Source organism: Leptonychotes weddellii, unplaced genomic scaffold, assembly GCF_054177405.1.
Source record: "Leptonychotes weddellii isolate Sample4059 unplaced genomic scaffold, ASM5417740v2 HiC_scaffold_3579, whole genome shotgun sequence".
NCBI classification, from domain to species: Eukaryota; Metazoa; Chordata; class Mammalia; order Carnivora; family Phocidae; genus Leptonychotes; species Leptonychotes weddellii.
The window spans coordinates 1-12435 of NW_027959198.1; the positions used below are offsets into that span (position 1 = coordinate 1).

Consider the following 12435-nt stretch of genomic DNA (forward strand, 5'->3'; position numbering starts at 1 on the left):
ATTTGCAAATATCTTCTCCCATTCTGTCGGTTGTCTTTTGGTTTTGTTGACTGTTTCCTTTGCTTTGCAAAAGCTTTTTATCTTGATGAAGTCCCAATAGTTCATTTTTGCCCTTGCTTCCCTTGCCTTTGGCGATGTTTCTAGGAAGAAGTTGATTCGGCTGAGGTCAAAGAGGTTGCTGCCTGTGTTCTCCTTTAGGATTTTGATGGACTCCTGTCTCACATTGAGGTCTTTCAACCATTTTGAGTCTATTTTTGTGTTATTCTATAGCTATTTTTTGGTGGTTACCATGGGGATTGTATTTAGCATCTTAAACTTGTAGCATTAATCTTACTTTGTACTAGCCTGCCCTCATTAACAAAAAAATTCTCCTTTACACCTTCGTTCTCAACTCCTTTAGTTCATGTCACAAAAGTATATTTTTATCTATTGTGTGCCCCCAGACTTAAAACTAATGACTCTTTTTTTTTTTTTAAGATTTTATTTATTTATTTATTTGTGTGAGAGAGAGAGAAACAGCATGAGAGGGGAGAGGGTCAGAGGGAGAAGCAGCCTCCCCGCTGAGCTGGGAGCCTGATGTGGGACTCAATCCCAGGACTCTGGGATCATGACCTGAGCCAAAGGCAGTTGTTTAACCAACTGAGCCATCCAGGCGCCCAAAACTAATGACTCTTTTAAATGCATTAGTCTTTTGAATTATGTAGAAACTACCTGTGGAGTTATAACCTGAAGTTACAGTAACATTAGCTTTTAGATTAGTATAGTTTTTTTTTTAATTAGTCTCCTAAATCATGTAAAAAAACAAAAAGTAGAGTTATAAGCCATTGTTAAAATAATATTTTTATAATTGTTCATGTATTTATTTTTATTGAGATTTTTTATTTTTTTATATGGCTTTGAATTACTGTCTAGTGTCCTTTCATTTCACCCTGCAGGATTTCCTTGAGAATTTCTTGCAAGGCAGGTCTAGTGATAACAGACTTCCTAGGGTTTTACATATGGAACTGTCTTAATTTATTCCTCTTAAAGGACACTTTTGCCAGATATAGGATTCTTGGTTGACAGTTTTTTTCTTTTACCCTCGAATATATTGACCCACTGTTTTCTGGCCTCCCCAAGTTTCTGATGAGAACTCTGTTTGTAATCTTATTGAGAATTTCTTTTTGTGACAGGTTGCCTTAAGCTTGCTATCAAGATACTCTGTTTAGGGCGCCTGGGTGGCTCAGTTGGTTAAGTGACTGCCTTTGGCTCAGGTCATGATCCTGGAGTCCCGGGCTCGAGTCCCACATCAGGCTCCCTGCTCAGCGGGGGGTCTGCTTCTCCCTCTGACCCTCTTCCCTCTCTTGCTATCTGTCTCTCATTCTCTCTCTCTCAAATAAATAAATAAAATCTTTAAAAAAAAAAAAAAAGATACTCTGTTTATCTTTGGGTTTCAAAAGTTTGATTGTAAGTTTTATTGGTGTGAATCTATTTTAGTTCATCTTTCTTGGAGTACACTGATCTTTTTGGATATTTATTATTGATGTCTCCATCAAATTTGGGACATTTTCAGCCACTTGTTAAAATATTTTCTTTTACCCTTTCTCTTTCTGATAAATCCCACAATGAGTATATTGGTTCTTCTACTGGTGTATCACAGGTCCATTAGGGTATGTTCACTTTTCTTAAATCTCCCCCCTCCCCCGTGGATATAATTTTCATTTTCTGTATTTAAGTATGCTGATTCTTTCTTCATCCTACTGAAATCTTCCTTTGAATCCTTGCAGTGAATTTTTCATTTCAGTTATACTTTTCTTTTTGGTTTCTTTTTAGGTTTCTAGCTTTTTGTTGATATTTCCATTTTGTTTATACATAGTTTTCTTGACTTTCTCCACATCTTACTTTAGCTCCTTGAGCTTCTTTAACATGGTTGTTGTAAAGTCATGTCCAATATGTCTGTATCAGGTGTTTTTTGGAACAGTTTTTGGAAGGGTTCCTTACGTGCCCTACCGTATCCTCAGGGACTTGTTACACTTCTGGCATTGATGTATAGCAGTACATGTACAAAGTATTGGCAACCCAGGAATTTCACCTAGCTTGAGGGTCCAGAGTTTTATTTACTGTCATTACATAAGCACAGTTGATTGAGTCATTTCCTACATGACTCTGTCCAGAGGCCTAGTTGCTATCTTACAGCTCAAAGCACTAGCCCTCTAATTACATGTGGTCATGCATTGCCCTCAGTCATCTTTTAAGCATGAACTATCAGGGTTCCAAATGAGTTACCTATTTGCATAAATATCCAGTCTGGAATTGACTGTGTCTCCTCTCCTGCACTTTGTCTTCTAACCCAACCACTCCCCCAGGTCTCCCTTTCATGGTGTCAGTAGTCCTAGGACTCTTGGAAATAAAAGACATTGTTGTCCAGGGATTCAGAGGTAGCAAGACACAGAGACACTATTTTCATCTTCATTTTTTTCTCTTCATTTCACTGAAATGCTCATTTTTTTCTATGTTGGCATTACCAACAGACCTTTTTGTGTATTGGATTTCTTTCAGGTGACAAAGGAAAACCCAAGATCACAGAATCTACTGCTAGTGAGCCAGCCCTGTCTGAGGGAGTCTCCTTCCAGGAACGACTAACACAAGGAGTTCCAGGGATCTCCCAGGTGGGCCGAACTAAGGATCAGGATGGGTCATTGGAAATGCAAGAAGGACACCTGATACCAGAGATAGACCCCCAGAAGGAGAAACTCCCTGGGAAATCAAGCTCTGAACATGGCAACATAGGGACAGCTGATAATGTGTGTTCAGGGGTTGTAGAGGAGCCAGTCCCTTTGGGAAGTGCTGTCCATGACCATGATTCATGTGGGTCAGGTAAAGATTCTGTGATTCAGGAAGAAGAAAATATCTTTAAATGCAATGAATGTGGGAAAGTTTTTAACAAGAAACGCCTCCTTGCTCGACATGAGAGGATTCACTCTGGAGTGAAGCCCTATGAATGCACCGAGTGTGGGAAAACATTTAGTAAAAGCACTTATCTCCTTCAACACCACATGGTCCACACAGGGGAAAAGCCCTATAAGTGTATGGAGTGTGGGAAGGCCTTCAACCGTAAGTCACACCTTACACAGCACCAGCGGATTCACAGTGGAGAGAAGCCTTATAAGTGCAATGAATGTGGAAAGGCCTTCACCCATCGCTCCACTTTTGTCTTGCATAACAGAAGCCACACTGGAGAAAAACCCTTTGTGTGCAAAGAATGTGGAAAAGCCTTCCGAGATAGGCCAGGTTTCATTCGTCACTACATCATCCACAGTGGCGAGAATCCCTATGAATGCTTTGAGTGTGGCAAGGTATTTAAACACAGGTCATACCTCATGTGGCACCAGCAGACTCACACTGGGGAGAAGCCCTACGAGTGCAGTGAGTGTGGGAAAGCCTTCTGTGAGAGTGCAGCCCTCATTCACCACTACGTCATCCACACTGGGGAGAAGCCCTTTGAGTGCCTAGAGTGTGGGAAGGCCTTCAACCACAGGTCATACCTCAAGAGGCACCAGAGGATTCACACTGGGGAGAAACCCTATGTGTGCAACGAGTGTGGAAAGGCCTTCACCCACTGCTCTACTTTCATCTTGCATAAAAGGGCCCACACTGGAGAAAAACCTTTTGAGTGCAAAGAATGTGGGAAAGCCTTTAGCAATCGTGCAGACCTCATTCGACACTTCAGCATCCACACTGGAGAGAAGCCGTATGAGTGCATGGAGTGTGGGAAGGCCTTCAACCGCCGTTCAGGGCTCACAAGGCACCAACGGATTCACAGTGGAGAGAAGCCTTATGAATGCGTCGAGTGTGGGAAAACCTTCTGTTGGAGCACAAACCTCATTCGACACTCTATCATCCACACTGGAGAGAAGCCTTATGAGTGCAGTGAGTGTGGAAAAGCCTTCAGTCGCAGCTCATCCCTCACTCAGCATCAGAGGATTCATACTGGGAGAAACTCTGTCAGTGTAACAGAAGTGGGAAGACCCTTCCCGAGTGGGCAGTCCTCAGTCAACCTCCAAGAGCTCCTATTGGGGAAAGACTTCTTGAATGTAACCACTGAGGAAACATCTTACTCAGAATCTGATCATTCATACCAAAGAGAAACCCCTCAGTTTCCTTCCCTATGAGAAACCCTTTTGTTGCAGGGTATCATTTGTCATCTAAGGAGTCAGACTGGAAATTTACCCAGTCTAGAGCTTTATTCTACATCTGAGAATTCATCCAGGGGAGACCCAGTGGTTATATGCACATAGGAAAATCTCCAGCTACATCTCTTTCCTTAATTTACACTGCAGTATTACCTCAGGAAATTTTTTTTTTTTTTTTCTAAAGAAAGGAGAGACTTAGAAGAGAAAATGAACTGCAAACACAAACACATTTTCTTCCAGACTTCCTTGCCAAGCCTTTGGCACTTTGTGTTGAATTCCCTAGTTTACTTGGCAGGAGAAGGGTTTTGTTTTAGAGGTAAAGGACCTAGACTTTTATGTGTCTTGTATATATATTCATTACTGTCCAGTATCAAGAGAGTTAATTGAGGGCAGGTTTGGAAACTTCATGAACGTCTTCTTTGTTCTAAAACATTGTCTCTGTTCTTAAGGAGCTTAATTTTTGTGAGAAATATAAAGGCTGGAGCCATCAAACACCTTTATATTTGAGGAGATAAGAACACACATATGAATGGGCACATTTTATTGCACCAGTTAAAACTGTTTAAGGCTTTGATTTTTTTTTGAAAAAACGAACCTTCATGTGGTTTTAAGGAGCTGATACTTAGACTTTTTCTTGGTCCTGTACTATTGGTTTACTTGATTGCTGTAATTAGATGGTAAATCTTCTAGTTGTGTAAGATAATTTCTCTCTTTATTCTTTTTATTTAAAACTGGTTTAACAGTCATTACTTTGAATTTCCACATAAAGTTTTGGAGAAGCTTGTCTATTTTAATGAAAAACTATTGAATTTCAGTAGAAATTGAGTTAAATTGTCAGATCAATTTGTTGAGAATTGGCATCTTTACCGTGTTGAGTCTTCAATTTATGAACACAGTATGTCTCTATGTTTATTTAAGTATTGCTTGATTTACTTCATCACTGTTTTGTAAATTTCAATAATAGGTCCTGCATGATTTTTATAAGGTTTATATCTAGGTGGTTTTTTTTCTTTTATTATAAATGGCATTGATTTTTAAACTCTCAATTTCCACACAAGTTTTGATAGTGTGCAGAAATGTAATTAAAATTTGGATGTCATTTTTGTATCCTGCAACCTTGCTGAACTGTAGGCATTTATTTGTTTGATAGAATGCTTGGGGTTAGAAAACATAGAAATATCATCTACAAAAGAGACAGTTTTATTTCTTCCTTACCATCTGTATACCTAGTATTTTCTTGTCTGCTGTACTAGCTAGGATTTCCAATATGATGTTGAACAGTATTAGTAACTACTTGTCTGGTTTCTGATATTAGGGGGAAAACATTCAGTTTTTCATCAAGTATGATGTTAGTATGAGGTTTTCTTTATAGAAGTTTCTTATCAAGTTTAGAAAGTTTCCCATATTCCTGATTTGCTGTGGTTTTGTTGTTGTTGTTGTTGTTGTTATGAACGGGTGTTGAATTTTATCACATACTTTTTCTCTACCAGTTGATATAATCTTGTTTTTTTCTTAGCTTGTTGATATGATGTATTACATTGATTTGAGTTTTGAATGTGGAATCAGCTTTGTTTTCTTGAAATAAGCCCTACTTGGTTTAGAGTATAATTATTTTTATATATTAAATTACAGTATTCAGTATCCTAGTATGTTGTTGAGGAAGTTTTCCTCTAATTTCATGAGTGGTAATGATACATAGTTTTCTTTCTTTCAGTCGTTTTTGTTTGTTTGTTTTTTGCCTTTTGTTTGTTTCGTACTGTCATTGGTTTTGGTGTCTAGGTGATAGTGGCCTCCCAATATATATTGGGAATATGCTTTTATTATGTGGAAAATAGTATATAGAATTGGGTTTATTTTTAATGTTTGGTAGCCAGTGAACCATTTATGCCTGGAGTTTTTTCTTCAGATGCTTTTTAATTATGTATTTATTTTATTTAATATGTATAGAACTGTTCAGAATATCTATTTCATATTGGATGAATTTTCATAGTTGTCCTTTTTTAGGAATTGTTCCATTTCATCTAAATTTTCTTACTTGTTTCAAGTATTCCTTTATTACATTGTTTATGATGGAAGAATCTGTACTTATATCTCCTCTTAGATTCCTGATATTGGAAATGTGTCAACTCTCTTTTTATCTTTGTTAATCTTCTTAGATATTGATCATTTTTTTGTATCTTTTTAAAGAAGCAGCACTTTATGCCACTGTTTTTTCTCTGTTACCGTTTTGTTCCTAATTTCACTGATATCTGTATTGACCTTTATTATATCTGTTCTTCCATCTGCTTTGGTGGTATTTTCCTCTGTAATTTCTTATGATGGATGTTTAGATTATTGATTTGAGATTTTTTGCTTTTCTAATGTAAGCATTACGTTCTATAAATTTTCCTCACAGCACTTTCCTCACAAGTTGTAGTACATTTTAATTACATTTCATTTGGTTCTAAAAATTTCTTTATTCAAGACTTCCTCTCTAATTCATAAATTATTTAGAAGTATATTGTTTAATTTCCTAGTGTTGAGAGTATTTCATGCTTTTTGTTAATGACTTCTAACTTGTTTTATGTTTGATCTGGTTGTTTAAATTTGTTGAGGTTTGCTTTGTGACCCAAAATATGGTCTATCTTGATGAATGTTTATAAGGTTGCTTGAAAAGAATGTGTATTCTACTGTCATTGGATGGAGTTTGTATAAATGTCCCCATGATCCTGTTGGTAGATGATGTTACTCAGATTTTCTTTATCCTTGCTGATTTTCTGTTTAGTATTGCTCTCAATAGCTGAGAGAGGGATTTTGAAGTCCTGCAGTATAATTTGGAATTGTCTGTTTCTCCTTTTAAGTTCTATCAGTTTTTGCTTTGAGTATTTCAAAGCTCTGTTGTAGGTGCATACACATTTAGGATTGCTCTATCACCTTGGTGTGTTGACTTTTCTTATCATTATGTAATGTTCCTTTTTGCCCCTGTAAATTTTCTTTGGGGTATACTTTAACTGATATTAATATAGTCACTGTTGCATTTCTTGGGTAATATTTTGTGGTTTTTGGTTTATATTGTTCCATAATTTTATTTTCAACCTTATGTATATCATTACATTTGAAGGCAGTCCCCAGGAATAGCACATATTCAGGTCATGCTTTGTTTTTATCCATTTTGCTGATTTCTTTTTTAAATTGCTATATTTAGACCATTTAAGTTTAAAATAATTACTGATACGTTAGGGCTTAAGTTTGCCAGTTTATGATTTGGTTTTTCTTTGTTCCCTGTTTTATTTTTCCTCTGTTGTTTTGGGGGTTTTTTGTTTTTTATTTTGTGTTTTGCCTTCCTGTGGGTTACTTTAATTTTTAGAATTCCATTTGATCTATGATATTTTTTAGTTTATCTCTTTGTATTTTAGTAGTTATTTTAGGTATTGTTTTATACACATATAATTTATCATGGCCTATGGTATCAACACCTTAGCACTTTGATATGTAGAAACCTTACTTTCATTGGGTCCCTTTACATTCCCCACTCTTTAATATAATTGTGTTAAGTATTTCCTCTTTATACACTGAGCATCATATTGGATGATGATTTTTGCTTCAACTATCAAACAATTTTTACAAAACCCATGAGAAGTGTAGTCTGTTTACCTCTACTTTTATCCATTCCATTGTTCTTTCTTCTTGAAATCTCAAGATTTTTTTCTGTTAACATTTCCTTTCTTTTTTGCAAACTCCTATACAGATCTTCCTTCACTTATGATGGAGTTACATGTCGATAAACCCATTGAAAGTTGAAAATACCGTAGTCAGAAATGCATTTAGTGCACTAACCTACTGACCATAGTTTAACCTAGCCTATGTTAAACATACTCAGAACACTTACATTAGTTTACCGTTGGGCAGAGTCATCTAACACAAAACCTATTTTATCATAAAGTCTTGAATAGCTCATGTAATTTATTGAATATTATACTTAAAGGGGAAAACTATGATTGTATGTGTACTTATCATTAACATACACAGCTGGGCCTAAAGAATGTTTGAGGTGGTGAACTAAAATTAATTGCTGGGTAATGGGGATGCTACAGTTGACAGGTCATCAATTTCTCTTTCTTACGATGAGGCTGAAGAATAGCTGGTAGAAGGCAGCAGGGCAGCAACACTTGTTGATGGTTTAGGTTCTTTAGGAAGTGTTGATAGTGTTCTTTAGGAAGATACCAAGTTTTGACTGTGCAGTTTGTTTCTTCTTTTCATTCCGTATTTTTCTGTAGCAAGCAAGAGCATCCTGTATCTGCCCATGAGCTCTTGTGAATGTCTTGTGACTGACATCCATTTCTTCTGACATCCAAATGCCATTGATACAGTAGCAGAGTCCTCTGTTTCCTGTGACCTTTCTTGGTGCTTCATGTGTAACTTCTTGTGCGTCAGCTTCTTTATTTCTTTGTCCTTCCAGTTTGATTAGCTCCTCAATAGAAAGCTTTTCAGCCTCAATGCCAACAAGGTCAGGAACATCCTCCTCATTAATGTCCAATTCTGGCTGTTTCCCAAGCACTAATATCTTTCTTTTTACTTAACATTCATCAACAGCAGAATCTTTGTTAAAGCCTCTGAATGTGTTCACATATATCTTCCATCATGCATTGCTACCTGACTTCTCATTGTGTAGTGATATTCTGAAGAGCATTTAGAATGTGAAAATCTTTCTAAAACGTCGAGCATTTGGCTAGACTCAGTCACTTCAACAGCCTACACAAATGGCATAAATAGTATGCTTTGAACATAGCTGTTGCACCTTCGTCCATTGATTGAATGAGTGTAGTTGTGTTTGCTGGCAAATGTACAACCTTTACATCAGGATGCATGTCCGTGAAATGCTGTGGATGCCCTGAAGCATTATCTCAGATAAGAAGTGTTTTTTTTTTTTTAAGATTTTATTTATTTATTTGACACAGAGCACAAGCGGGGTGGTGGCAGGCAGAGGGAGAAGCAGTCTCCCCGCCAAGCAAAGAGTCTGATGTGGGGCTCCATCCCAGGACCCTGGGATCATGACCTGAGCCGAAGGCAGACGCTTAACTGACTGAGCCACCCAGGCGCCCCCAGAAGAATCTTGAATAGAACATTGTCTTGCCTACAGTAGTCTCCTGCCTGTGGAATAAAACAGTTGGAAAACCAGTCTTTAAACAGTGCTAATGTCATCCAAGTTTTCTTGTTATGGTGATAATAAATGGGAAGCATATACTTGCTCACATTCTTGAATACTGTAGGGTTCTCTGAGTGGTAGAGTAGAAAAGGCTCTCATTTGAACTCTGCAACATTTCCACCCCAAAGCAGCATTATATGTCTTTCAGTGCCTTGACTCCTGGCACTGTCTTGGACTCGACAAATGTATGAATGCACCAGCATACACTTCCAGAACAAGCTTCTTTTATTGTCATTAAATATTTGTTCTGGCAAATATTTCTCATCCACAATTATCCTATGCAGCTCCTCCTTAAAAGTTTCAGCACCTTTGGTATTGGCACTTCCTGCCTCACTGCTAGCCTTCACATTATGGAAATTATGGTGCCTTATGAAGCACTGGAATCACGACTTTCTATAAACATTTGTGTATGTGTAGGATCATCAGCATGCTCTTTTAGTATATTGAAAAGACTTCTTGCCTTAGCCTGGATTGTCAGTGGGCTAAGCAGTATGTGCTTCTGTATTTGGTCTTCTATGTGACAAGTAATTTCTCCATGTTGTCAATTGGCCCATCTCTTTTCTTCATGATGAGAGTGGACTTAACCAATACTGACCATTAATATGGTTGATTGTTGATTAAGAATGTCCTAACTCACGTGTGATGGCCGTTATTAGCTTGCCACCTTCATGCTAGGTAATTATCTTGAGTTTCTTCTCAAGAGTAATTGACTTTCGGGCGCCTGGGTGGCTCAGTTGGTTAAGCGACTGCCTTCGGCTCAGGTCATGATCCTGGAGTCCCTGGATCGAGTCCCGCATCGGGCTCCCTGTTCGGCAGGGAGCCTGCTTCTGCCTCTGACCCTACCCCCTCTCATGTGCTCTCTCTTTCTCATTCTCTCTGTCTCAAATAAATAAATAAAATCTTTAAAAAAAAAAAAAAGAGTAATTGACTTTCTCTTTTCACCAGAAGCAGGAGACACAGATGGGTGTTTTGTAGACATGATGGGATGGGAAAACACAAGACCAATATCCAAAAATGGCTGGCAACATAGTACACTGTAGAGTATCAGTAGTTTACCCTTGTGATTGCGGGGCTGACTGGGAGATGTGCTGCCTCTGGCCTCACAAGGGAGTACCACACTCCATATTGCTAGTCTGAGGGAAAAAAATCAAAATTCAGATTTTGAAGTACGGTTTCTGCTGAATGTATATCACTTTCACAGTATCGTAAGGTCAAGAAAAATCCTAAAACCATTCTAAGTCAGGGATCCTCTGTAGTCTTTCTTATGGGGAAGGTCTTCTAGTAACAGATGTTTTTGTTTTCCTTTATCTAAAAATGTAAGTCTTCTTCATTCTAGTAGAATCTTTTTGTCGGATGTATTATTTGGGGTCAGCAGTTCTTTCCTTTAGTACTTGAAAAGCATGTCATTTCCTTCTATTCTCCTTGGTTTCAGATGAGAAGTCTGCCGTTTAATCCACTTTTTTTCTATCTGTAATTCATCTTTCTGTCAGGCTATTTTCAGTGTGGTTTTTTTATTGTATATAGAGTTCAAAAGTTTGATTATGATACAACCTGGCATGAAATTTGGGGTGTTTATCCTGTTTGGTGTTTGCTTAGCTTTTTGAATTTGTTGGTGTATGCCCTTTGCCAATTTGGAAGATTTTTAGATATTCTTCAATTATTTTTTCAGCCCCATGGTTTCTCCTCTCTTTCAGGACTCCAATAATGTGAGTGGTAGATCTTTCGGTCTTGTCCTGGAGGGTCCTTGGACTCCCACTCCCGCCCAGTACCTCAATCTGTTTTCTCTTTGTTGCTTAGAGTGATTTATTTCCATTGATGTTTCTTTGAGCTCACTGAATCTTTTCTCTCTCGTATCTAATCTATTGAACTCACCCAGGGAGTTTTCATTTTGGTTTTTGAATTTTTCAGTTGTTTAATTTCTATTTGTTTCCTTTATACATCTTCTATTTTGCTGCCTGCTTTGTAGTGCCTAAGAAGGACTCTAAGAAAACAGGCAATACTGTGTAGTCCAAAATCATGTATTCTGGTGGTTTATCTTGATGTTGGAATAGAAATCCTGGATTATATGGAGGAATGGAAAGCCTGCAGTCTTCTGTGTTGGTATCCTGTATATTTCTAAGAACAGACATTAGAACTGAGTGTGATCTGCAGGATGTCAAGAGTTTTGTTCTCCAGGAAAGGTTTCTGTGTAAAATTCCCCAGCTCTCTAAAACCACCCCCCCCACCCTTGCTATTAGAAAGTAGAGCATTTCTGTGAAACCTTTTCTAAGCTGAAATGGCATAAAGCAAAGAAGCAATTACCATTCATTTATATGAAAAAAATTTTTTAGCATTCCCAGACTCAAAAAATAACCTCTCTCAGGCTTTTCTAGATACTTTAGGACATCTTGGTAACAGATGCACAAAATAAATCAAGATAAAGCCCAGATGCTCACAGACACAGTTCAAAGCTATGGTGGCTCGATGCTGAGATTCTGAGTAGTTCCTGAGGAAGGAGCTTGGTGGTTCCAGTCTTGCTGTTTGGGGTGTTGACTGCCTCTGTAACAGCTTGCTACGAAACAAACGCTGGTACATTTTGGTACAAGCGAAAATCCTCAGATATCTTTCGGTTACTGAAAACAAGTACTAATGTAGGTCTTTTATAGAAGCAAAGTGGTATAAGCAAACTTTTGAAAAACAGTAAATACCTGTGTAGCCTCAAAGGAGAAAGAGGTCCCTCCTCTTCAAGGATCACTCTTCCTCTTTGTGGTTGGACACATATCCCCAATCTCTGATTTGTCTAGGACCTCTTTTATACCCCCCACTGCTTGGTCTTCAACTTCTCCCTCTTAATCCCCTTCTATCCTCTTAATCTATACCTGTATTCAAGTCTCTAGTCTCGCCCCCAGGCACTTTCTGCCCCACATGCCCAGTGAGCTGTGCCCTTCTCTTTTCTGTCATAGACACACCCTGTGTAACTGTTCTGTCCATTGTCTGTCCCCACCCCCTCATGACCCTTCACCCCACTGACAACTAAACGGTGGTCTCCACCACTGTCACCTGACAGGCAAGTCTCACAAAGTTCCCTCTTGTCCTCCC

The 12435-nt window shown here is 38.2% G+C and overlaps 1 protein-coding gene across 1 annotated transcript; it reads left to right on the plus strand.

Moving 5' to 3' along the window:
* The first annotated feature begins 2212 nt into the window (after window positions 1–2212).
* On the plus strand, window positions 2213–10488 carry LOC102741177 (uncharacterized). The gene has a single exon (XM_081810744.1). It carries the CDS (start codon window positions 2685–2687, stop codon window positions 4149–4151), a length of 1467 nt encoding a protein of 488 aa, XP_081666870.1. The 5' UTR covers window positions 2213–2684; the 3' UTR covers window positions 4152–10488.
* The last annotated feature ends 1947 nt before the right edge of the window (window positions 10489–12435 follow it).

Coding starts and splice junctions, on each gene's coding strand:
- LOC102741177 (XM_081810744.1), top strand. CDS start 2,685: ATGCAAGAAGGACACCTGATACCAGAGATAGACCCCCAGAAGGAGAAA.